Consider the following 22,310-nt stretch of genomic DNA (forward strand, 5'->3'; position numbering starts at 1 on the left):
TGCCCCGACAATGTTTGAAATAAGTTGGCTTTTTTCCATAAAGTTGTTTACTGAAGGGTGTTGTCTTAATTGGCCAATCATGTGAAATGTGTTGATTAAATGACCAATGAGGTCCACCTGTAGAAAACCAAGATATAAAAGAAGAGCATTGAAAAAACAGGTGGCTTTTAGCCCTTAGCCTTCTGATCTGAGTTGGTGTCATCTCTGATTCAGTGCTGAGATTTGGGGATCTCTGGGGGCTATTGGGGCTCCTTTCTGCACCTCGAGACCCAACAGGAGTTTCTCTAATAAACTTTGCCTGAAGCTCCCACTGTGCCCATGACAGGAATCCCTGTGAGTGTCTGGGCCATCCCGGCTCTTTGACAGCCTGGGGACTCCTGGGATGTCACCGTGGAGCCCCTGTGAGTGCCTGTGACAGATCGGTGCCTTTGCAGCCCAAGGTGCCCTGGGGTGTCACCATGGAATGGCTGTGACTGCCTCAGACCACAGGGCTCTTTACCATCCCCAGAAAGGCCTGGGAGGTCTTCATGGAGCCCCTGACTCTGCCTGTGACATTTCAGCTCTGGAACAGCCTGGAGACTCTTGGAAAGATCCCATGGAACCCTTCTGAGGGCCTGTGACAAATCTGATCCTGAGCAGGCAACCATCACCAGCCCCCTGTTGCTATGGTCAGTATCCATGGCAACCATGACCATCCCCCTGTTGCTATGCTCAGTTACCATGGCAACCATCACCAGCCCTTGTTGCTATGGTCAGTTTCCATGGCAACCATCACCAGCCCCTTGTTGCTTTGCTCAGTGCCTTGGCAGCTCCATGGAGACCCCATGCCAGGGGTGGTTGCCATGGACACCAGCTCAGGCCTGCAGCCAGAGGCGGTTGCCATGGCAACCATTGGCAGCCCCATCCCCAGGCTGATGGGATCCCAGAAGCACAGAATTGGCTGAGCTGGGAGGGACCCATCAGGATCCTCCAGTCCAACTGCTGGCCCTGCACAGGACACCCCAACAATGCCCGCCTGGGCCTGGCAGCGCTGGCCAAACGCTGCTGCAGCTCAGAGAGCCCTGGAGCTGGGAGCCTTCCCTGGGGAGCCTGGCCAGGGCCCCAGCAGCCTCTGGGCAAAAACCTTTTCCTGACATCCAAGCTGAGCCTGCCCCGACTCAGCTGCAGCCGCTCCCTCCACTCCTGTCCCTGGGCACCAGAGGGAAGAGGTTCCCACAGCCCCAGCCTGGGACCCGCTCCCAAGGCTGCTGCCATGGCCACCAGGGCTGCCACCAGCTGGGATGCTCGGTTTCCACGGGCCAGGCTTCAGGAATGGGATTCCCCAATTTCCTGCTCCTGCTAAAACCGCGCTGCCCTCGCTGCCCTCCCGCCTCCCATGGAAAGCAGAAAAAGCAAAGATCCCGGACTGGGTTAAGAACAATTTAATGGGAACAGCAACGAGATAAGGAACAAACAGGAACTGAAACAATATTGATAACAGAAGGGATGAATAAAACTCTTTACAGGGAAAACTACAACACAACTCACAGGGTCTGCCTGGCTACAATATTTCTTGCCTGGAAAGGACACCCTTCTCCTCAGGGAGAGAGAGAAAGAGTCCCTTTCCTGTCCCAGGCAATGACCTGAGGTGGGAGTGAATGTAATGACATGGCCATGGCCAGACCCTCATGTTCTTCCATCCCACATCAGGTCATCGGCAAGGGCAGGACAAGGTACAGGTGTCTTCCCAGCATGGATCACAGGGAACATGGATCACCAGGGCTCTTTCCAATGTGGGTTCTCCCATGGGGGTTGAAATTGGAGTGGTGCATGAAGCTGTTCCTGCAATCGAGGCATTTGCAGGGCTTCATTTACTGGTGGCTCCGTTGGTGTTTTGTCAAGTGCGAGCTGCTGGTGAAGCTCTTCCCACACTGGGGACACTCGTAGGGCCTCTCCCCAGTGTGGATGCGCTGGTGGGTGACAAGGTGGGAGTTTTGCTTGAAGCCCTTTCCGCAGTCAGGGCAGTAAAAGGGCCTCTCATCCGCGTGAATCCGCTCATGCAGGCGGAGATTTGAGCTGGTCTGAAACCTCTTCCCACACGTGGGGCACTCGTAGGGTCTCTCCCCAGTGTGGATGCGCTGGTGCCTGATGAGGTAGGAGTTGCACTGGAAGCCCTTTCCGCAATCAGGGCAGTAAAAGGGCCTCTCATCCGCGTGAATCCGCTCATGCAGGCGGAGATTTGAGCTGGTCTGAAACCTCTTCCCACACGTGGGGCACTCGTAGGGTCTCTCCCCAGTGTGGATGCGCTGGTGCCTGATGAGGTGGGAGTTGAGCTTGAAGCCCTTTCCGCAATCAGGGCAGTAAAAGGGCATCTCATCCGCATGAATCCGCTCATGCAGGTGGAGATTTGAGCTGGTCTGAAACCTCTTCCCACACGTGGGGCACTCGTAGGGTCTCTCCCCAGTGTGGATGCGCTGGTGCCTGATGAGGTGGGAGTTGCGCTGGAAGCCCTTTCCGCAATCAGGGCAGTGGAAGGGCCTTTCCTCTGTGTGAATCTGCCGGTGCCTGGCGAGATCAGGGCTGGTGTGAAACCTCTTCTGACACTGGGGACACTTGTAGGGCCTCTCCCCAGTGTGGATGCACTGGTGGGTCAAAAGGGTGGAGCTGCAGCTGAAGCCCTTCCCACACTCCCCACATTCGTAGGGCCATTCCCCAGTGTGGATCATCTGGTGGCTGATCAGGGTGCTGCTCTGCCTGAGGCTCTGCCCACACTCCAAGGACTTGTGGGGCTTTTTCCCATCATGAAGCTGCTCAGGGACCACCAGCTCTGAGCTCTGGCTGAAGCTCTGTCCACCTTCCTGGCTCAGGGTGGGTCTTTCCTCCTCAGAGCGCCCTGGGCTGGGTTTGGAGCCCCTTCTCCTGTGGGATCTCTGGAACTTGTCCTCCCTGTTGGAATTCTGCACCGTGGAGCCACTCAAAATGGGCTCTTCCACGAGATTCTGCCACAGGGATTTGCCCTCCCTGGTCTCCATCCTCATCTTCTTCCCTGGGGGAGGAAGGACAAGGAGAGGATGGGATTTGCCTCCGTGCCAGAGAGAAGGGGAAGGAGATCCCCCCAGTGCATCCCCGGCAGGACGGGGTTGGCAGCAGGGTTGTCCTACAGCCGGGGGCTGTGCTGGGCTGGGAGATGGAGCAGGAGAGAGGGGGAAAGGGGCACTGACTTCCTCCTCACCTGCCTGGGGCTCCTGGGGCACCTTCTTCTTCCTCACAGCCTCCTCCTCCATCTGGCCAAGTTCACGGGATGGAAAATCCTGTTTTGAGAAGAAAACAAGGGATAAGTACATTGAATTTTGTACTTGTTTGAAGGCAAACCTGGGGAGGGTCTTAACCAGGATTACAATTTAATAAGAAAATGAAGATCAAGGCAATGATGCAGAAACACTGCCTTAAACTGACAGAGTCAGGATATAACCTGACACCCTGTTGCTCTTCAGGGTGGTGGCAGCAGTCCCATTAAATGGTGGCTGCAGTCCTGTTGCAGTGATGAACGTGATTCTGTCCAAGCAGTGATCCTGTAGAAGGGTCTGGTCTTCCTCTGGAGGTCCAGTGGTGCTTCTGGAGCTCTTGTCCTCTGGGAATCCAGTAGGCAAGCTGCTCCTGGTGTTGCAAGGCTCACCTTATATGCAGGTAGGAATGCTTGGCTCCTCCCCCTGGGCGGAGCATCCCACAATGGGAGGATGGAATTTTATCAGTCCTGCAGTGACACTCAATGGCCCATTCACAGAAGATATCTCCCCTGGAGGGCGTTATCAGGGCTGAGTTATGGAAGAGATAAAGAACACTGCCCCACCTGTTTCTAGCAGTTGATGAAGATGGGGATTGAAAACATGCATTGGGTTCCATCTTACACTGCAGCCTGAAACAGTGGGGGAATCCCTGCTCAGGGGGTGAACACCACCCCCCTTACCCAAACTGGCTCAGGTGTAAAACCCCCACCCCGGGAAGGCCACACACACAGGGGACAATGTCACACTTGCCCTGCCCCAGGGGAGGTCTCTGTCCCTGTCACTCCTTTGCTCTCCCCCCCTTTTCTCTTTCTTTCCAACTCTACCTCACATTTACTGTTTAATAAAATCCACCTTGGATTTGGTCTTGTTAGCACCTTAATTGAGGTGGAGGCATTACTCCGGAAATTTTCTTAACCAAATTGCAACATTATTTTGGCACAGTGAGTTCAGGGCACTGTTGTCTGACTCCAAGTGCCTTTGACAACAGCCTGGTTCCCTCTGAAGAGGTTGTGGTTCTCTCTGGAGGAACTCTTGGAAACTTGGTAACAGTCCCTCCTTCCTCCTGTGGAACTTATGGGAGAAATTATGAGGAAAATGGCTGTTGTGGGTAGCCAGGAAAAAGAAAATATTTTGTTGTCCTTCCTTGAAAAGTTTCTTAAAATCACAGGGGGAGAGGGAGCAAATGGTATCAGAGTGACTGATAAAGTTCATTTACTCCAAGGTGAGGAACACAAGGCTGCTAAAAGTCCCACAAGAAGCCCAGCTCAAGTAGCTAAATTCCCAAATAACTCCAACCACGGGTCTCCGGGAGGATTTTTTTGGAGCGTGTTCGGAGCCGGCAGATCCCGGACTCGAGCCCCGGATATCTCCGGGCTCCCTAAGAGGAGCTTTTTCGGGGGCAGAGGAGCCGCGATCGCCCCTCGGGAGGGTCCCGGCGGTCCACGTGGGGATGGCCCGGTACTGACGGGGCGGGACATTGGTTTTGGGGATCCCCGTGAGAGCCGGGGCTGTGGAACGGGGGACCCCCGGGGCGGGGAGAGGGGAAGGGGCGATACCGGAGCTGGGGCACCCCCGGCAGCCCGGAGATGAGGCGGGGACGGGACCCCCTGACCCTGACAGGGGCGCGTCCTGGGGTGACTTCATGATGCTCGTGCCCCATCGGTCCGTTTAGCCCAGAAATGAGTTCTGCACCTTTAAGGCTGGTTCTGAGAGCCAAGGGGAGGAGGAAGAAGCTGCAGTTTGTTTTCAGACACTGCACTCACTCCTCCACATTCCGGCTCCTGGATGGACAGAGGGCAGGACAGAGCTCTCCTTTGCTTTTAGTTAGTTTTGAGCTCGCTGAGGAAGAGAAGCTCCCTGGACTGTGGTTTTTCTTTTTCTTTGGAGCTGTTTAAACCTGCTCTGCACTGAACACCCAGAACACCACTGGCAGCTCCCACCTGTGGCCACCTGGCCGGGCCTGGGCAGTGGCATTTCCAGCACTGGAGGGACTGATAAGAGACAGATAAGAGACTGATAAGAGACTAATAAGAGACTGATAAGAGATTGATAAGAGACTGAGTGATCCGAGCTTCAGCCCTCGGAGGGACTTGTGGAGTTTGTCATCTCTTTTGGAGCAGCAGGAAGTTTTATTGCTTAATATTGTTCAATTTTTGTGCTGGTGAATGCTTTGCCTGGTAAATAAAGTTTTTTTCCACTTTTCTCCAAGGAAATATTTTCCCGAACTGGCTGAGGGTGGGGCTTCTGAATCTGCATTCTAGAGGAAACTCCTTTTGGAGGTTTTCAACCAAAGTTGCCCTAAACCAGGACAGGGTGGTGGAAAGAAGGGGGAAGCCCAAGTGGCTGGATTGAAGGGAGGCTTCAGAGGGGGACCCTGGGACTCCAAAACCTCCCAGAATCCCTAAGCAGGACCCTGGGGAGGGTGGATCCCCAGGACCCATGGGATCCCCAACAGCCCTGAGATGGGGGACCACCAGAAGCCCAGAGGGATGAGACTGGAAATGGGAAACTCCTGGTGGATTTTTTTATTCACTCTTGATTTTTGGACATCAGGTGACTTCTAGAGATGGACTTGGGCAAGAGGAATCCCCAACCCAAGGCATTCACACCTTGTTTTTCCCCAATCCAGGATTTTCCCCAAACCTTCCAACAGTGACATCCTCCCTGTCCCGCTCTGGGTGAGCTCAGTCCCAAACCTGACCCTGATCCTGGTCTCAATCTCACTCCACATTTAGAAACACTCACTGTTCTGTATTTAATCTCATCCCAGTCCCAGACTCGTCTAGCCCCAGACCCAATACCAACCCCAGCCCTAAAGCCAATCCCATGTCTAGCCTTAACCCCAATCCCTGCTCTAATCCAAATCTCAGCCCCAACTCCAAGCCCAGCCCCAATTCCAGCCCCTTCCTAAATCCTCAGCCCCAACCCAAATTCCAGGCTCAGCCCTTCTGGGGCTTTGGGGGTGTCTCTGTCCCTGTGGCCCCGATGATGTTTGGGTGCGGTCCCAGCAGGGCTGAGAGGGACAGAGACCCCCCCGGCCTCCACAGGGGTGAGAAGGTGGCAGAGCCCCCCCAGCCCCGAGCAGCCTCAGCGGTGAGAGGGACACAGAGCCCCTGGTGCCCAGCCCTGCACAGGCATTGCGTGAGGCCAGAGGGATGGAGACCCCCCGAGCATCCCCCAGGGCCAGGGGACAGAGAGCCCCGAGCATCCCCTGGGCTGAGAGGGACAGAGACTGCCCCGAGCACCCCCTGGCACAGGGGAGAGAGGGAGGGAGACCCCCCAGGCATTCCCTGGGGTGAGAATGATGGAGACCCCTGGGGAATGGCCTGGGGTGACAGGGACAGGGACACCCCTGGGGAATGGCTTGGGGTGAGAGGGACAGGGACACTCCTGGGGAATGGCCTGGGGTGACAGGGACAGGGACACCCCTGGGGAATGGCCTGGGGTGACAGGGACAGGGACAACCCTCCCATGGCCCTCCCAAGCATCCCCCAGTGTGAGAGGCTCAGTAACCCCTTGAGCATTCCCTGGGCACTGGAAAAAGTAAAGTTGTTTCTTGACAAAAATCAAACTTAACCCGATATGAAATGGCTTGAATTTGCTCTTCCCGCAAGTCACTTGTGGTGAAAACCAAAACAAATCCCAAACATGAATAAACTGACAGTACAAGCAATTTTGTGGCAATTCCAAAATCCATTGGTCCTGCACAGCTCCAGCTCAGCTGCTGGTACATTCTGATAAAAGAAAAGTTGAAATTCGGCCCAATACATTGCAATTCCTCTTTTATGAAAAGATTATGAAAAGGAAGGGAAAGCTCTGTGTAGATGTCACAAAGGTGACAGGGACAAAGAAAAAAAATTATTCTTAGATTTGGCAAAGCCCCCCGGCCTGTGAAAGAGAAAAGGGAGGGACAGCCACAGAGTGAGAGGGACAGAGACCTCCCCTGGGGCAGGGCAAGTGTGACATTGTCCCCTGTGTGTGTGGCCTTCCCGGGGTGGGGGTTTTACACCTGAGCCAGTTTGGGTAAGGGGGGTGGTGTTCACCCCCTGAGCAGGGATTCCCCCACTGTTTCAGGCTGCAGTGTAAGATGGAACCCAATGCATGTTTTCAATGCCCATCTTCATCAACTGCTATAAACAGGTGGGGCGGTGTTCTTTATCTCTTCCATAACTCAGCCCTGATAACGCCCTCCAGGGGAGATATCTTCTGTGAATGGGCCATTGAGTGTCACTGCAGGACTGATAAAATTCCATCATCCCATTGTGGGATGCTCCGCCCAGGGGGAGGATCCAAGCATTCCTACCTGCATATAAGGTGAACCTTGCAACACCAGGAGCAGCTTGCCTACTGGATTCCCAGAGGACAAGAGCTCCAGAACCACCCCTGGACCTCCAGAGGAAGACCAGACCCTTCTACAGGATCACTGCTTGGACAGAATCACGTTCATCACTCCCACAGGACTGAAGCCACCATTTAATGGGACTGCAGCCACCAGCCTGACCAGCAGCAGGGTGTCAGGTTATATCCTGACTCGGTCAGTTTAAGGCAGTGTTTCTGTATCATTGCCTTGATCTTCATTTTCTTATTAAATTGTAATTATCGCCTAGACCCTCCCCAGGTTTGCCTTCAAACCAGTAAAAAATTCAATGCGCTCATCCCTTGCTTTCCTCCCAAAACAGGATTTCACATCCCCAAACCTTTGCCAGATGGAGGAGGAGGCTGTGAGGAAGAGGAAGGAGCCCCGGGACACCCAGGCAGGTGAGGAGGAAGTCAATGCCCCTTTCCCCCTCTCTCCTGCTCCATCTCCCAGCCCAGCACAGCCCCTGGCTGTAGGACAACCCTGCTGCCAATGCCGTCCTGCCGGGGATGCACTGGGGGGATCTCCTTCCCCTTCCCTCTGGCACGGAGGCAAATCCCATCCTCTCCTTGTCCTTCCTCCCCCCGGGAAGGAGCTGAGGATGGAGACCAGAGAGGTGAAATCCCCACAGCAGAAACTCATGGATGAGGCCATTTTGAGTGGCTCCAGGGCACAGGAATCCAATGGGGAGGAAAATCCCCAGAGATTCTACAGGAAGAGGGCCTCCAAACCCAGCCCAGGGTGCTCTGAGGAGGAAAGACCCACCCTGAGCCAGGAAGGTGGGCAGAGCTTCAGCCAGATCTCAGAGCTGGTGGCCCATGGGCAGCCTCCTGATGGGGAGAAGCCCCACAAGTGCTTGGAGTGTGGGAAGAGCTTCAGGCAGAGCAGCACCCTGATCAGCCACCAGATGATCCACACTGGGGAATGGCCCTACGAGTGTGGGGAGTGTGGGAAGGGCTTCAGCTGCAGCTCTGCCCTCATCATCCACCAACGCATCCACACTGGGGAGAGGCCCTATGAGTGTCCTGAGTGCCAGAAGAGGTTTCAGACCAGCTCCAGTCTCCTCCAGCACCAGGAGATTCACACGGATGAGAGGCCCTTCCGCTGCCCTGACTGTGGGAAGGGCTTCAAGCGCAACTCCACCCTCATCACCCACCAGCGCATCCACGCTGGGGAGAGGGAGAGGCCCTACGAGTGTCCCCAGTGTCAGAAGAGGTTTTACACCAACTCCGATCTCCTCCTGCATGAGCGGATTCACACGGATGAGAGGCCCTTCCGCTGCCCTGACTGTGGGATGGGCTTCAAGCGCAACTCCCACCTCATCAGGCACCAGCGGATCCACACCGGGGAGAAGCCCTACAAGTGTGGGGAATGTGGGATGAGCTTCAGCCAGAACTCTAACCTGATCTCCCACCAGAAGACCCACACCAGGGAACGACCCTATGAATGTGGGGAATGTGGGAAGAGCTTTAGGCAGAAGTCTCTCTTGATCTGCCACCAGAGGATCCACACTGGGGAAAGGCCATACAACTGTGGGGAATGTGGGATGACCTTTAGTAGGAAGCCCCAAATGATCATCCACCAAATGATCCACACAGGGGAGAGGCCCTACCAGTGCCCCGAGTGTCAGAAGAGGTTTCACACCAGCTCTCAGCTCCTCCAGCACCAGCGCATTCACACGGATGAGAGGCCCTTCCTCTGCCCCGACTGCGGGAAGGGCTTCAAGCACAACTCCACCCTCATCACCCACCGCCGCATCCACACTGGGGAGAGGCCCTACGAGTGTCCCCAGTGTGGGAAGAGCTTCACCAGCAGCTCTCACTTGAGCAGACACCAACGGAGGCACCAGTAAAGAAGCCCTGCAAATGCCCCAACTGCAGGAAGAGCTTCATGCACTGCTCCAGCTTCATCCCCCATTGGAGACCCCACGTTGGTCAGGGCCCTGGTGATCCGTGTTCCCTGTGATCCATGCTGGGAAGACACCTGTACCTTTTGTTGCCCCTGCCAATGACATGATGTGGGATTGGAGAACATGAGGGTCTGGCCATGGCCCTGTCATTACATTCACTCCCACCTCAGTTCATTGCCAGGGGCAGGAAAGGGACTCTCTCTCTCCCTGAGAAAAAGGGTGTCCTTTCCAGACAGGAGGAAATACATTGCCAGGAAGAACTCGTTGTTGATGTTGTAGTTTTCTCTGTAAATAGTTTTACTTATCCCTTCTGTTATCAATATTGTTTCTGTTCCTGTTTGTTCCTTATCTCGTTGCTGTTCCCAATAAATTGTTCTTTCCCCAGCCCGGGATCTTTGCCTTTTGTGCTTTCCATGGCAGGTGAGAGGGCAGTGAGGGCAGCGCGGTTTTAGCGGGAGCAGGAAATTGGGGAATCCCATTCCTGAAGCCCGGCCCGTGGAAACCGAGCATCCCAGCTGGTGCCAGCCCTGGTGGCCATGGCAACCACCCCTGGCATGGGGTCTCCATGGAGCTGCCAAGGGACTGAGCATAGCAACAGGGGGCTGGTGATGGTTGCTATGGAAACTGCCCATAGCAACAGGGGCCTGGTGATGGTTGCCTACTAAGGATCAGATTTGTCACAAGCCCTCAGAGGGGTTCCATGGGGACATTCCAAGAATCTCCAGGCTGTTCGAGAGCTGCAATGCCACAGACAGAGACAGGGGCTCCATGGAGACCTCCGAGGGGTTTCTGGGCTGGTAAAGAGCCCTGTGGTCAGAGGCAGTCACAGCCATTCCATGGTGACATCCCAGGAGTCCCCAGGCTGCCAATGAGCCGGGATGTCCCAGACACTCACAGGGGTTCCTGTCATGGACACAGCGGGAGCTTCAGGCCGTGTTAGTGAAGCTCCTGGGTCACGATCCCTATGCTCCCCATAGATCCCCAAATGTCACTGTTGAATCAGTGTTCCATGCTTTCTTTCCAATGGAAAACAACCATCCTTATCCTCCAGGTGTCCATGTCTGAAATTGGGATTCCACCTCCAAAATTCTGTATATCCAAAGGTTACTCCCAGGCACAATCTGCCAGTACCATCAAGCCTGGCTGGCCTTGACCTCTGGTGGCTGCCCCTGCAACACTGGGTCTGGGTTCTTCCCTTCCCCTGGAGATCACTGGGACACTGTGGGGACCTCATGCAAGCAAGGGGATCCTTGTGGCACCACTGGAGCCCATGGAACCAAGGGGCCATGGTGACACAGCGGGGCTTCATGGAACCCAGAGACCATTATGGCTCTGTGGGGCCTGATGGAACCATGGAGACCATTGGGACCCTTCAGGGCCTGGTGTCACCAAGGGGGCATTATGGCACCTCAGGGCCTCATGGAAGCGAGGGACCATTGGGACACTGTGGGGCCCCATGGAACTGAGGGAACATGGAACAGACCTGGCTGGCTTGGCCTCCCAGGGGCCACCTGACAGGTCTGGGTGATGTTGGGATGTCAAGGGCTGCCTCTCATCAGCTCCTGGAACACTGGGGCTCCATGCTTTCCTTGCTATAGAAAAGAACCATCCCTCTTTTTAAATGTCCATTGCCAAAATTGGTATTCTCTCTAAAAATTTTCCTATATGCAAGGGTTTCTCTCAAAAAAAAACAACTGCCACTTCTGGCTGGCCTTGTCCTCTGGTGGTCACTCTCTTCTGCCTGGCAAACACTGGGGCTCTGTTCCTTCCTTCCTATGGAAAAGAACTGTCTTTCATGTCCAGGGTCCATGGCCAAAATTAGAATTTGGCCTCCCAAATTCCATATATCCAAAGATTGCTCCCAGACAAAAGTAGCAAGGACAGACAGGTCAGGCTGGCCCTATCCTCTGGTGATTTTCTTAGACTCTGAGCTGAATGCTTTCAGTTGAAAAAACCTTGGAAAGGGCCCAGAGATCTCCCAAGAAGCGTTTTTGAGGACTTGGGCACATGAACACTACATATGGACAAAGGAACTCTGTGCTCTGTGCTGTTGTGAGGGTTTGGCATCATGGAAGTGATGTTCTAAGAGAAGCTGCTAGCAGTTTCCTCCGTGTCTGACTAAAAATCCAATCAGTAATTATCTTTGAGAATTGACAATCTGTTAAACCACTAAGGAAACTGTACACGCCTCTGTGAAGACACATGTTAAAGATGAGAATGCCCAGGAGGGTCTCTTTCCCTTCTGGCTGGCACAGAGGTAACAAGGCTGACCCGGCCCCGTCTCAGCCAGGGCGGGCCGGGCGGCTCCTGCCGTGGGGCCGGGCCCCATCCCAGGGACCCCGCCAGGCCCCATCGGCTGCCGGGCAGGGCAGGGGAGGCCGCGGGGCCGAGGCCGGGCCGGGCCATGGCTGCAGTTGGGAACATCTGGGCCCTGCTGAGCCCTGCCCCGCCACCAGCCCGGGCCCAGCCAGGATCCGCCGGGCCCCAGGAGCAGCCCCGGGCCGCGCCGGCTCGGCCAAGATTCTGCCACCCTTGGGGTTCAGCCGCAAGCCCCGGGCAGGGGCAGGAGAAGCCATCGGCCCCCGGCCGTGCTGCTGCTGTGCTCTAGCCTGGCTGCTGAGATCCTGGCCCTGCCCCAGCGCGGCCCATCCTGACACAGCCCCAGCACAGCCGCTGCAGAAACCTCCATCGTAAAACAGCTCCTACCGCAAGCACCAAGCCCGGCCGGAGTCACGGAACCATCTGCAGGCCCTGGGTGAGATATGAACTCTTTCAGTGCTTCCATCCTCCCTTGAGAGAGAGAAAAGGACAGAGTGCAGACACACAGAGGAGCAACATGAAGATACTGAGGTCAGTGAAGAGGAAGTTGAGTCCCAGATGGGAGGGATGAGGAGATGCCTTGATCTTGGGGCAGAAATCCTCTTGTAAAGCTATGGAGAAGGATGCAATTGATACATCAGACTCTCTTTTTCCCTACAAAGCATTGAAAAGTATGGGGAGATGACTTGTTCAGCAAAGGCCTCCATGCAAAATAAGCAAATGTTGAAGTAGCTGTGATCCCATGAGAAGTTTGAACGCAGAAAAAGAAAAGAGTGATGAAACTGTGCCCTCAGGGAGAGAAGAAGACCTCTCTTCTCAGAGATGAAGATGGTTTCAGAAATAGATAAGGAGAACATTTACTCTTAAACAGCTCATCTTTAAACTAATACCCCATAAGGTGACATGGCCCATAAACACAGCTGTAAAAGACCTGTGAAAAACTGGGAGGAACATCACAATTGCAGATTTTTCCGGGCAGCTGCTATTCATGGAAATTGAGAGCCACAAGAGAACTGTTTTCTTATGGAGAAGTCTTCCTTAGCATGAAAGAAAGACTCCTCTCCCTAAGTGAGCTGAAGAAAGACTATTCTAGACGTGGTAAACTGACTGAAATTTCTAGATTTTGTCTCTTTACATTGTTAGTAAGAAAGAAAAGGTTGTAGGGAGAGGAGAAGTGCTTTGAAAGTTTTGTTCTTATTACTCTTTCTTTTAGTTTCAATTAATAAATTTTCTTTATACCCTTTTAAAGTTTTGAGCCTGTTTTGCCTTTCTCCTAATCCTATCTCACAGCAGGAAATGAGTAATTATATTCTAGTGAGTGCACTGGTAATCAACGAACTCTGAACACACCACAATAACTGAGGCGTTCTGCAAGAAATTTCAAATTGGTGAACCAAAACCACTACAGAAACATTTCTGATGAACTGCACTCAAGCAGAGGGAAATCAAGGCAGAGCCAGGTTTGTCAGGATTTGCTTGATCCTAATGAGCCTCACTGTGCATTTGGAGCTGAGCCTGGAACCTCAGGGCCTGAGACAAGATTGCACAAACCTTGCCAGGAGTCAAAGTCAGACGAAAAACCCCAAAGTGTCTCAAAGCATGAATGGGTCCCTCTGAGGTCCATCCCCAACACAGGCTCCTCATGGACTCCTTGGAGAACAGACTGGAGGCCAGGATGGCACAAAAAATTTCTCAGAGATTCAGAGTGGAAAAGAAAATCCAAACTACCTTAAAAATTTGAGTATCTGAAAGCATTAATGAGCCCCACTGAGTGTCAGTACAAAGCTCTCCAGGGACTCGTTAAAGCAGATAATTGGGGCCATGATTGCACAAAACTCTCACAGAGTCTGGATCAAAAGGGAAACACCAAGTACCTTCAAATAACTGAAGTACCTTGAAGTATTAATGAGCCCCACTGAGTGTTGCTACTGACAAAGCCTCTCCAGGGACTAATTACAGCAGATAATTGGAGGCCATGACTGCACAAACCTCTCAGAGACTCCAAGGCAAAAGCCAAACCCAAAGTCCTTTGAAAAACCTGCAGTCCCTGCAGGGAGCATGAAGGAGCCCCCAGGGCCATTGCTGAGCAAGGCTCCCCAGGGACTCCTTGCAGCAGATCCTTGAGGCCACTGGGATGTGGGCTAGGGGGGGATGCTGAGGGCAGCACAAGGGGCTGACAGTGCCCAGCCTGGCTGGGGCTGTGCCAGGAGGCCCCAGGGCCTCAGGACAAGGTGTCTCCTCCCAGCCCTTGGTGGCACAGACCCTGCTGTGCCCCAGGGCACCAAGACTTGGCTTCTCTTTGTCCCCACCTGTCATCACTGCCTGCAGTTCTCTGCTCTGCCTGGGGCCTGGGGACACTTGCTCAGTCCTGTCCCTATCTGGGACCCATTAAAAGTCCAAGAAACTTTGGAGTTGGATTCTGCCTTGGAGTTCTGGAGAGGTTTCTTCAGCTCCCTCTCAGGGACTGATGTCCAGGGCCTGAGCACAAAGCCCCAGAGGCTGATTAAAGTCCTTGTGCTGTGTCTGTGCTGCTGAGCTGGGCTGGGCTCCTGGCCCAGAGGCAGCTCCTGCTCACCAAGAAGAGCTTCAGAAGCACATTTCTCTTGAGGAGCAGCTCTTCTGCCAGCCCAGCAGGGCTGGGGCACTGCCTGCAGCCAGCCCGGGCACAGCACAGAGGCACAGAGAGCTTCAATCAGTCAGGGCAGGGAAGGGGCTGAGAAGTGCCTGGGGCACAATCACTGCCAGCCCTTGGCACAGGAACCTCTGGCTGCAGGACAGTGCAGCTGCAGCTCCTGGAGCCATCTCCTGCAGCTGGAACATCCCAATGCCTGCAGAGCCTGTGAGTACATTCTCTGCTTGTCTCTTGTGCAGAGCAGCCAGGGGTGCCCAGGGCTGTCCTGCAGAGCAGGGTCCTGCAGCCCAGGGCGCTGTGCTGGGGCAGGGACTCTGCTGCCTGCCAGGGACAGCTCTCAGCCAGCCCTGGCAGTTTCTCCCAGCGCTGGGCAGAAGCTCTGGGGGGAAGGAGCCGCCCTGAGCAGGGCAGGGGCTGCTGCTGAGAGGGGCTGGGTGGGGCAGGGCTGCTCCCAGCTCCAGACCAGCCTGGGCACAGCTCCGCAGGGCACTTCCCAAAGAAGGTAAGCCTGGGATTGCTGGAAAGATCAGGAGCTTTCCTGAGAGTGTTTTCCATTTCCTGCTTGGAGAAGGATGGGAACATTGGGGTGATGACAAAAAGATTTTTTTTATTTTATACAATTTTCATATATTTGTATCTCTACAAATTACTATTACATAGTTATAAATCTATATTCCTTTTTTAAGTCTATTAAACTCTTAATGAACTCTATTACTATTATATACATCTATAACTATAATCCTTTATTACCTTTATTATTTTCCCTAACCTTTTTCTTTGATTTTAGAAAAATAAGGTGACTGTCTAAATGCATTCCTGAAATACATATAGTATACAATACATATGGTATCCTGTATCATCCTTTTATCAGTAAGAGGACCTACAAGAAGAACATTTTGGTTTTTGACCAGAATGTGAGCAGTCATAACAAAAAGTGAAGGCAAAGAAGCCCTTGGACCTACTCCAATGGATTGAGCCAGGGGTGTGTAACTGGGGTAAGTGAATCTCATATTGGATGTTCCTGTTCAATATCCTAATTAATCAACCTTAATAAATTGTTGAAATCAGGGCCCGGGTGTGCCCCATCCCCACTGGGACACCTGGAAACTTCCAGTTAATGTCTGGTTTTTACTTTACTGTTCTAACACTATTGCAAGGGGATTTTTTTCTCTTTTGATTATAAAAAAAACAAGGGGATGAGAGAAGCAGAGCAGGAATTGTAATCCAAGAATCCCAGGACATTCTGAGTTGAAAGGGACACACAGGATCATCAAAGGAATGTTTGATCTTTTACAGGGACTGCAGAACTGTAAATTAAGTTGATCAGTGTCTCTGCTGGGAGCCTCCCAAAGGGCCCTCAGCCACTCCTCAGCCCTGCACAGCAGCAGCATCACCTTTGCAGGGCCCAGCAGGGCTCTCCTGAGCTGCCCTTGCCCAGCTGCACACAGAGCCTGCTCCAGCCAGGGCCCTGCACACAGGCAGGTTTCTGTAGGGCCCCAGCCAGGGCACACAGGCTGGGATGGGCTCTGTGAGCGCTGGCAGGGACAAGGCTCCTCTCAGGAGGGAATGTCCAGGCCCAGGGAGATGCTCAGGGAAGGAGAGGGGGCTGGAGAGAGCAGGGCTGGGGCAGGAGGGCACTGTTGGTGTGTGGGAGGTGCCGGGCACAGCTGGGCACGGGAACACTGTCCTGAGTGCCCGGCTGTCTCTGCCCTGCCCTCTCAGGCACAGCACCACAACATCTGCTCTTGGTTCTGCACTGCCCTGACATTGGCACTGTTATCTGCTGCTCTCAGGGAGGCTCTGGCATCTGCAGCAGCTGAGTCAGGCCCTGCCCTTGGCATTCCTGCCAGGCAGGGCTGTCCATGGGAATGGGGTGTCCAAGCTTCCCTGGCACCTGTGGGGCTGTGGGCAAAGCAGTCCATGGCAAAGGGGAATGAGCTGAGCCCCCTCCCTGAGATCCCATCATGGGCACAGCCAGGAATCTCCTTGCTGTGCCCTGCCAGGCTCTGAGCTGCCCTCCTGGGTGCAGATCTGTGCCAGAGCCTCTGGGAGTTCCCTGAATGTCCCACGGGCAAGGGCAGTGCTGCCACAGCTGAGGAAATGGTGCTGGGTTTGCCCAGGGAGCTGTGAGTGTCCTTGGCACAAGGGGGTGCTGAGACCTTGCCCAGAGACCTTGAGAGAGGGTGAGACATTCAGGGATCCCTCTGCTCTGGGCAGGGTCTGGTTTAGCCCAGGGGGACCAAGGAGTGTGATTGTGCTCTGATTGCAGCCAAAGGTTTTCCCACAGCAGGTAGAAGGGTGAGTGTGTCCCAGCTGTAGGCATTGTCTACAGGGAATAGCCCAGGTTTGGCTCCAAGCAGCCTCTCCTGACTTGTGACTGTCCTTTCTCCATGAACAGGTCCCTATGTGCAGCCGCCGCAAATGTCCAACAGCAGCTCCATCAGGCACTTCCTCCTGCTGGCATTGGCAGACACGCGGCAGCTGCAGCTCCTGCACTTCTGCCTCTTGCTGGGCATCTCCCTGGCTGCCCTCCTGGGCAACGGCCTCATCATCAGCACCGTAGCCTGCGGCCACCACCTGCACACGCCCATGTTCTTCTTCCTGCTCAACCTGGCCCTCAGCGACCTGGGCTTCATCTGCACCACTGTCCCCAAAGCCATGCACAATTCCCTCTGGGACACCAGCAACATCTCCTACACTGGATGTGCTGCTCAGCTCTTTTTCTTTGTTTTCTGCGCTACAGCAGAGTATTTCCTCCTGACCATCATGTGCTACGACCGCTACGTGTCCATCTGCAAACCCCTGCACTATGGGACTGTCCTGGGCAGCAGAGCTTGTGCCCACATGGCAGCAGCTGCCTGGGCCAGTGCCTTTCTCAATGCTCTCATGCACACGGCCAATACATTTTCCCTGCCCCTGTGCCATGGCAATGCCCTGGGCCAGTTCTTCTGTGAAATCCCACAGATCCTCAAACTGTCCTGCTCCAAATCCTACCTCAAGGAACTGGGACTTCTTGCTGTTAGTGTGTCTTTGGTATTTGGTTGTCTTGTGTTCATTGTTTTCTCTTATGTGCAAATTTTCAGGGCTGTGCTGAGGATCCCCTCTGAGCAGGGACGGCACAAAGCCTTTTCCACCTGCCTCCCTCATCTGGCTGTGCCCTCCCTGTTCCTCAGCACTGGCACATTTGTCTACCTGAAGCCGCCGTCCCTGTCCTCCCCATCCTTGGATCTGTCACTGTCAGTTCTGTACTCGGTGGTGCCTCAAGCCCTGAACCCCCTCATCTACAGCCTGAGGAACCAGGAGCTCAAGGTTGCAGTGTGGAGACTGATGACTGGATGTTTTAAGAAACATTAACCTTCTGTTTTATCATAAATCATTTGTAGTAAAAATCACAAATAATTTGTAGTAAAAATCATCTTTGATACTTCTTACTGGCTTCATTTTGGGGGTTCTTTTTCTTTGGTTTACTTTTTTTCATATTGTCCATAAAAAAATGTTATTTTCCGTTCCATTTTTCATATTTTTTCTCTCTACCTTGCCCGTGGCCACAGACTGTGTCAATGAGGGGCTGCGCTCTTGGTGGCTTTAAAGGAACTAAAGGATCTCCCAGCAGAGTTTTCTGCAGAGATGCCCTTTTGTTGCCTTCTCTGGAGCTGCAGCAGCAATGTCTGTGTGCAGAGCTGGGGCAGATCAGTGCTGGCCCAGCAGCTGTGCCCAGCAGCAGCAGCAGCAGCACTTGGTGTTGCCAGTGCTGCTGCCGTGGCCCTGCCCCGCTGCCCTGGTGGCCCTGGTGTTGCTGCAGGGCCTGAGTGCTCTCGGGGCCGGGCACAGCCCTGGGGGTGGCAATGCCAGGGCTGCAGCAGGGACAGGCCATGGGCACTGCTGGGGCAGCGCTGACGGCTCAGGCCAGGCCCTGGGGGCTCCAGGCTCCTGGCAGACACCCCCAAACTGCCCTGAGCATTTCCTTTGCTTCACCTTTGCTTTCTTTACTCTTCTGGTACAAATTTCTTCTAATTGCCCAGCACTGTTCCCTCCCAGGCAAACAGCCCATCCCTGTTTGCCCTTCCCTCTCTGGCCCCACTCCCCTTTGCAGTTCCTGACTTGGCACCATGGGAATGTCCCCCAGCCTTCTTGCCCACCTGGGCACGCTGCTGCCTCATGTCCAGCTTGCTGTCCATCAGTCCCTGCAGGTCCCTTTCTGCCTGGCTGATCTCCAGCCACTCTGTCCCCAGCCTGTAGTGCTGCAGGGGCTGTTGTGGCCAAAGTGCCAGACCCGGAACTTGGACTTGTTAAACCTCACCTTGTTGGATTTGGGCCCTGGATCCAGCCTGTCCAGGGCCCTGTGCAGAGCCCTCTACCCTCTAGCAGATCCACACTCTCAGACAACTTGATGTCACCACAGCTCCACGAGACCCTAGAGTGTCCCAAGGGCCTCCATGATTTCATGAGGCCTCCCAGTGTCACAATGTCCCTTTGGTTCCATGGGACCACTTGGTGTCACAAAGTCCCTTGGATCCTTGGGCCCCGCAGTGTCACAATGGCACCGTGGTCCCCCAAGGCCCTGCAGTGTCACAATGGATCCTTGGTTCCATGAGGTCTGGCAGTGCAGCAATGCTCTCCTTGGTTCCACAGTGTCACAATGACCTCTTGGTCCCAAGGGCCACCACTGTGTCTAACATGTTTCCTTCATTCCAGGAGTCCCTGAGGAGCAGCACTGGCCCCTTGGTTCCATGGGGCCCTGCAGTGTCACAATGGCCCCTTCGTGACACCAGGTCCTGCTCTGTCACAATGCTCTGCATGGTTCCACAAGACCCTGCAGGGTCATAGTGGCCTCTGTGGTTCCAGGAGGCCTCAGAGTGCCACCATGAATTCCTGGGTGCTACAGTGTCACAATGGAGCCCTGGTGACACAAGATCCTGCAGTGTCACCAGGGACCCTTGGTTCAATGGGGCACCACAGTGTCACAATTGTTCTCACAATTGTTCCCTCAGTTCCCAGAGTCCTTGCAATGGAGCAATGGCCCCTTGATTCCATTGTCCCCAGGCTCTCCCAAGGGTCTCCTTGGCTCTGCAGTGGCACAATGGCCCCATGGTTCCATAAGGCCCTGCAGTGTCACAGTGGCCTCTGTGGTGCCACCAGGACCCAGACTGTCACCATGGACTCCTTGCTTCCATCCAGCCCCACAGTGTCACCATGGCCCCTTGGCTCTGTGCTGCCATGTCGTACACAGTGTCACCATGGTCTTCTTAGTACCACCAGGCCCCGCAGTGTCACAATGGCCCCTTGCTTCCCCAGGGCCCTGCAGTGTCACAATCATCAGAGAATCAACCAGGCTGCAAAAGACCTTGGAGAGCATCAAGTCCAACCTGGCACCCAACACCACCTTGTCACCCAGACCATGGCACTGAGTGCCACATCCAGTCTTTCCTTAATCACTTCCAGGGATGGTGACTCACCCACCTCCTTGGACAGCCCATTCCAATGTCCAATCACCCTTTGTGTGAAGAATATTTCCAATGTCCAACCTAAACATCCCCTGGTGCAGCTGAAGGCTGTGTCCTCTTGTCCTGTCCCTGTTCCCTGGGAAAAGAGCCTGACCCACATCTGGCTACAACTTCCTGTCAGGGAGTTGTAGAGAATGATGAGGTCTCCCCTGAGCCTCCTCTTCTCCAGGATAAACAACCCCAGCTCCCTCAGCTACTCCTCACAGGACTTGTGCTTCAGACCCCTGACCAGTCTTGTTTCCCTTCTCTGGACATGCTCCAGCCCCTCCATGTCCTTCCTAAATTGGGGGGCCCAGAGCAGGACACAGCATTTGAGGTGCTGCAGAACCGATGTCAAGCAAAGGGGAAGAATCCCTGCCCTGCCCCTGCTGGCCACACCATTCCTGATCCATTGCAATTCCAGGGGTTGGATGAGGGAAATGGTGGGGAGGGAGTGGGGACAAAGCGTTATTGATTGTCAGCCATAAAGGGTTTTGATTTTTTTTGATATCTGTTCAGACTGGATTACAAGGTGCTAGAGGTCAAAATCAATTGGACATTCCTGATACCAATCTACAAATAGGAAAAGAAAACTTAACATGACAAAACACTTCTCTCTGAATTGTTTTCAAGGCAGTGTATTCACTTAGAATACACGTCTGAAATCTGTCTAATTATTCTCAGAATAAATAAAAACATAGAATATTCCCTGTGGCTTTTGTTGTTCTGGAGTTTTTGCACAAATGTTCATGAGCTTTCCTCACTGAATTCCTGAACTGAAGAGCTCAAGAAAGAAGAGTAGTAAAACTCATCAGCAAACTCCAAGTGGCTGAGGATCCATGCCCATCAGAGCAGCAATGAACAGAAATGGGCACAGCTTGGTAGCTGCCCCAGCTCTGGGATGGACCCTGGGCCTGGAGCAGGAGCAGCTCTTGAGGGCCCCAGGGCTGGGGCTCTTGTGCTGCCCTGGGCAGATGGGATGGCAGCAGGGGCTGCAGAGCTCTCAGCACCTCAGCCCAAAGGGAGCAGGGCAGCCAGGGAGCCTCCTTTGGCATTGGCCAAGCACCTTCCCCCATGGCTGGGGCTGAGTCCTGTGGCAGCTGCAGCTGCTGCTGTGCCCTTGGCAGGGGCTGAGGCCGTGGGGCCAGTGCCCAGAGCAGCCTGGCCTGAGCAGAGCGGTGGGGCCAGAGCCGGCTGGGCTGGGCTGGTCTCAGAGAGGCCCTTGGTGCTGCCCAGAGCTCAGGGCAGCTGGCAGAGCTTGCAGGGAGCTGGGCTGGGCTCAGAGAGCCTGGCCCAGAAACCATCAGTGTCCATCTCAGCCTGGCTGAGCGTGCAGGGGCAGGACTCAGGCCAAGCCTTGTGGGGCAGGGCCAGCGCCTGTGCAAGGCATTGCAAACAGGCAAGTGGCCCAGAGAGGAGGCTGCTCTGTGCCCTTGGTGGCATGGACAGAGCAGGGAGGGGGCCCAGGACATTTGTCAGCGCCAGCCTCTGTGCCCATGTGTTGGCAGGCCTGGCTGCTGAGCCCAGCTTTGGCCTGGGCTGAGTTTGGCTGCGGCCCAGCTCCATCCTCCTGCGGGGCTCAGGGCCTGTTCCCGGCCATGGCCAGCCCTGGCTGACTCTCTGCTGGCCCAGAAGCCGGCAGAGCCTGGGGCAGGGCTGTCTGTGAAGCCCCACAGGAGCCACGGGCTCTGCAGGAGCTGGCAGAGGCTGCCCAGCAGGGAGGCCATTGGGCACAGAGCACCAGGGCTGCTGTGGGCACCATGGCACAGGGGCCGTTCCCAGCCGCAATGCTCCTGGCCTGGGCTGGGCCTGCACAGGGGCTGGGCCACCATGGCTGGGCCAGCACAGGGCCACAAAGGGGCCACGCAGCCACTGCCGGGGCTGACAGCAAGGCCAGGCACACACAAGCAATTGCTGAGCATGGTCTGCGCTGGCCAGGCCTGACTGTGCCAAAGGCAGAGCTCAGCTGCCCTTGGGGGCTGCAGCAACACTCCAGAGCCCAAAGAGCTTCCATGGCTTTGCTGGAGACCAAGGCTGCAGCAGGGAAATGCAGGGCTGCTGCGGGATGGGGAGGCCATTGAATTCCAGCACACACCTCAGCTCTCTGATGGTCCCGGCACCATGCTGGGCCCTGTTTCAGACTGGAGCAGAGCAGATGTTGATGGGACAGGAGCCCTTCGGGGCTGTCAGGGACCTGCAGCTTGCAAGGTGCTCTGCTCTCCATCAGGTGCTCTGGGAGTGATCCAATCCCAGCTGGGCACCTCAGGGCACAAGTGGCACTGCCTGTTCATGGGCACAAAGCTGATGTCTGCCTAGAAAGTGGCACAGGTGTTAATACCTGTTA

At 54.6% G+C, this 22,310-nt stretch overlaps 2 protein-coding genes across 2 annotated transcripts in view; one reads left to right on the forward strand and one right to left on the reverse strand.

Annotated features, from left to right (window-relative positions):
• Nucleotides 1-1,850: 1,850 nt before the first annotated feature.
• Nucleotides 1,851-22,310, reverse strand: part of LOC118701225 (zinc finger protein 420-like) — a gene marked incomplete at its 5' end in the record, with an annotated part of 56,364 nt that continues 35,904 nt past the window's right edge. Inside the window, one exon of the mRNA XM_036405853.1 lies at nucleotides 1,851-2,750. Within this exon, the coding sequence (XP_036261746.1) occupies nucleotides 1,851-2,750 (900 nt within the window). The remainder of the gene's footprint in view (nucleotides 2,751-22,310) is intronic.
• Nucleotides 7,973-9,475, forward strand: LOC118701226 (zinc finger and SCAN domain-containing protein 2-like). Its single transcript, XM_036405854.2, has 2 exons — nucleotides 7,973-8,024; nucleotides 8,403-9,475. The coding sequence occupies exons 1-2, from the start codon at nucleotides 7,973-7,975 to the stop codon at nucleotides 9,473-9,475; spliced, it is 1,125 nt and encodes a 374-aa protein (XP_036261747.2).

The sequence above is a fragment of the Molothrus ater genome, unplaced genomic scaffold (genome assembly GCF_012460135.2).
Source record: "Molothrus ater isolate BHLD 08-10-18 breed brown headed cowbird unplaced genomic scaffold, BPBGC_Mater_1.1 matUn_MA527, whole genome shotgun sequence".
Taxonomy (NCBI): Eukaryota; Metazoa; Chordata; class Aves; order Passeriformes; family Icteridae; genus Molothrus; species Molothrus ater.

Coding starts and splice junctions, on each gene's coding strand:
- LOC118701226 (XM_036405854.2), top strand. CDS start 7,973: ATGGAGGAGGAGGCTGTGAGGAAGAGGAAGGAGCCCCGGGACACCCAG. Junction 8,025..8,402: donor GCCCCGGGACACCCAGGCAG/GTGAGGAGGAAG, acceptor TGAGCCAGGAAG/GTGGGCAGAGCTTCAGCCAG.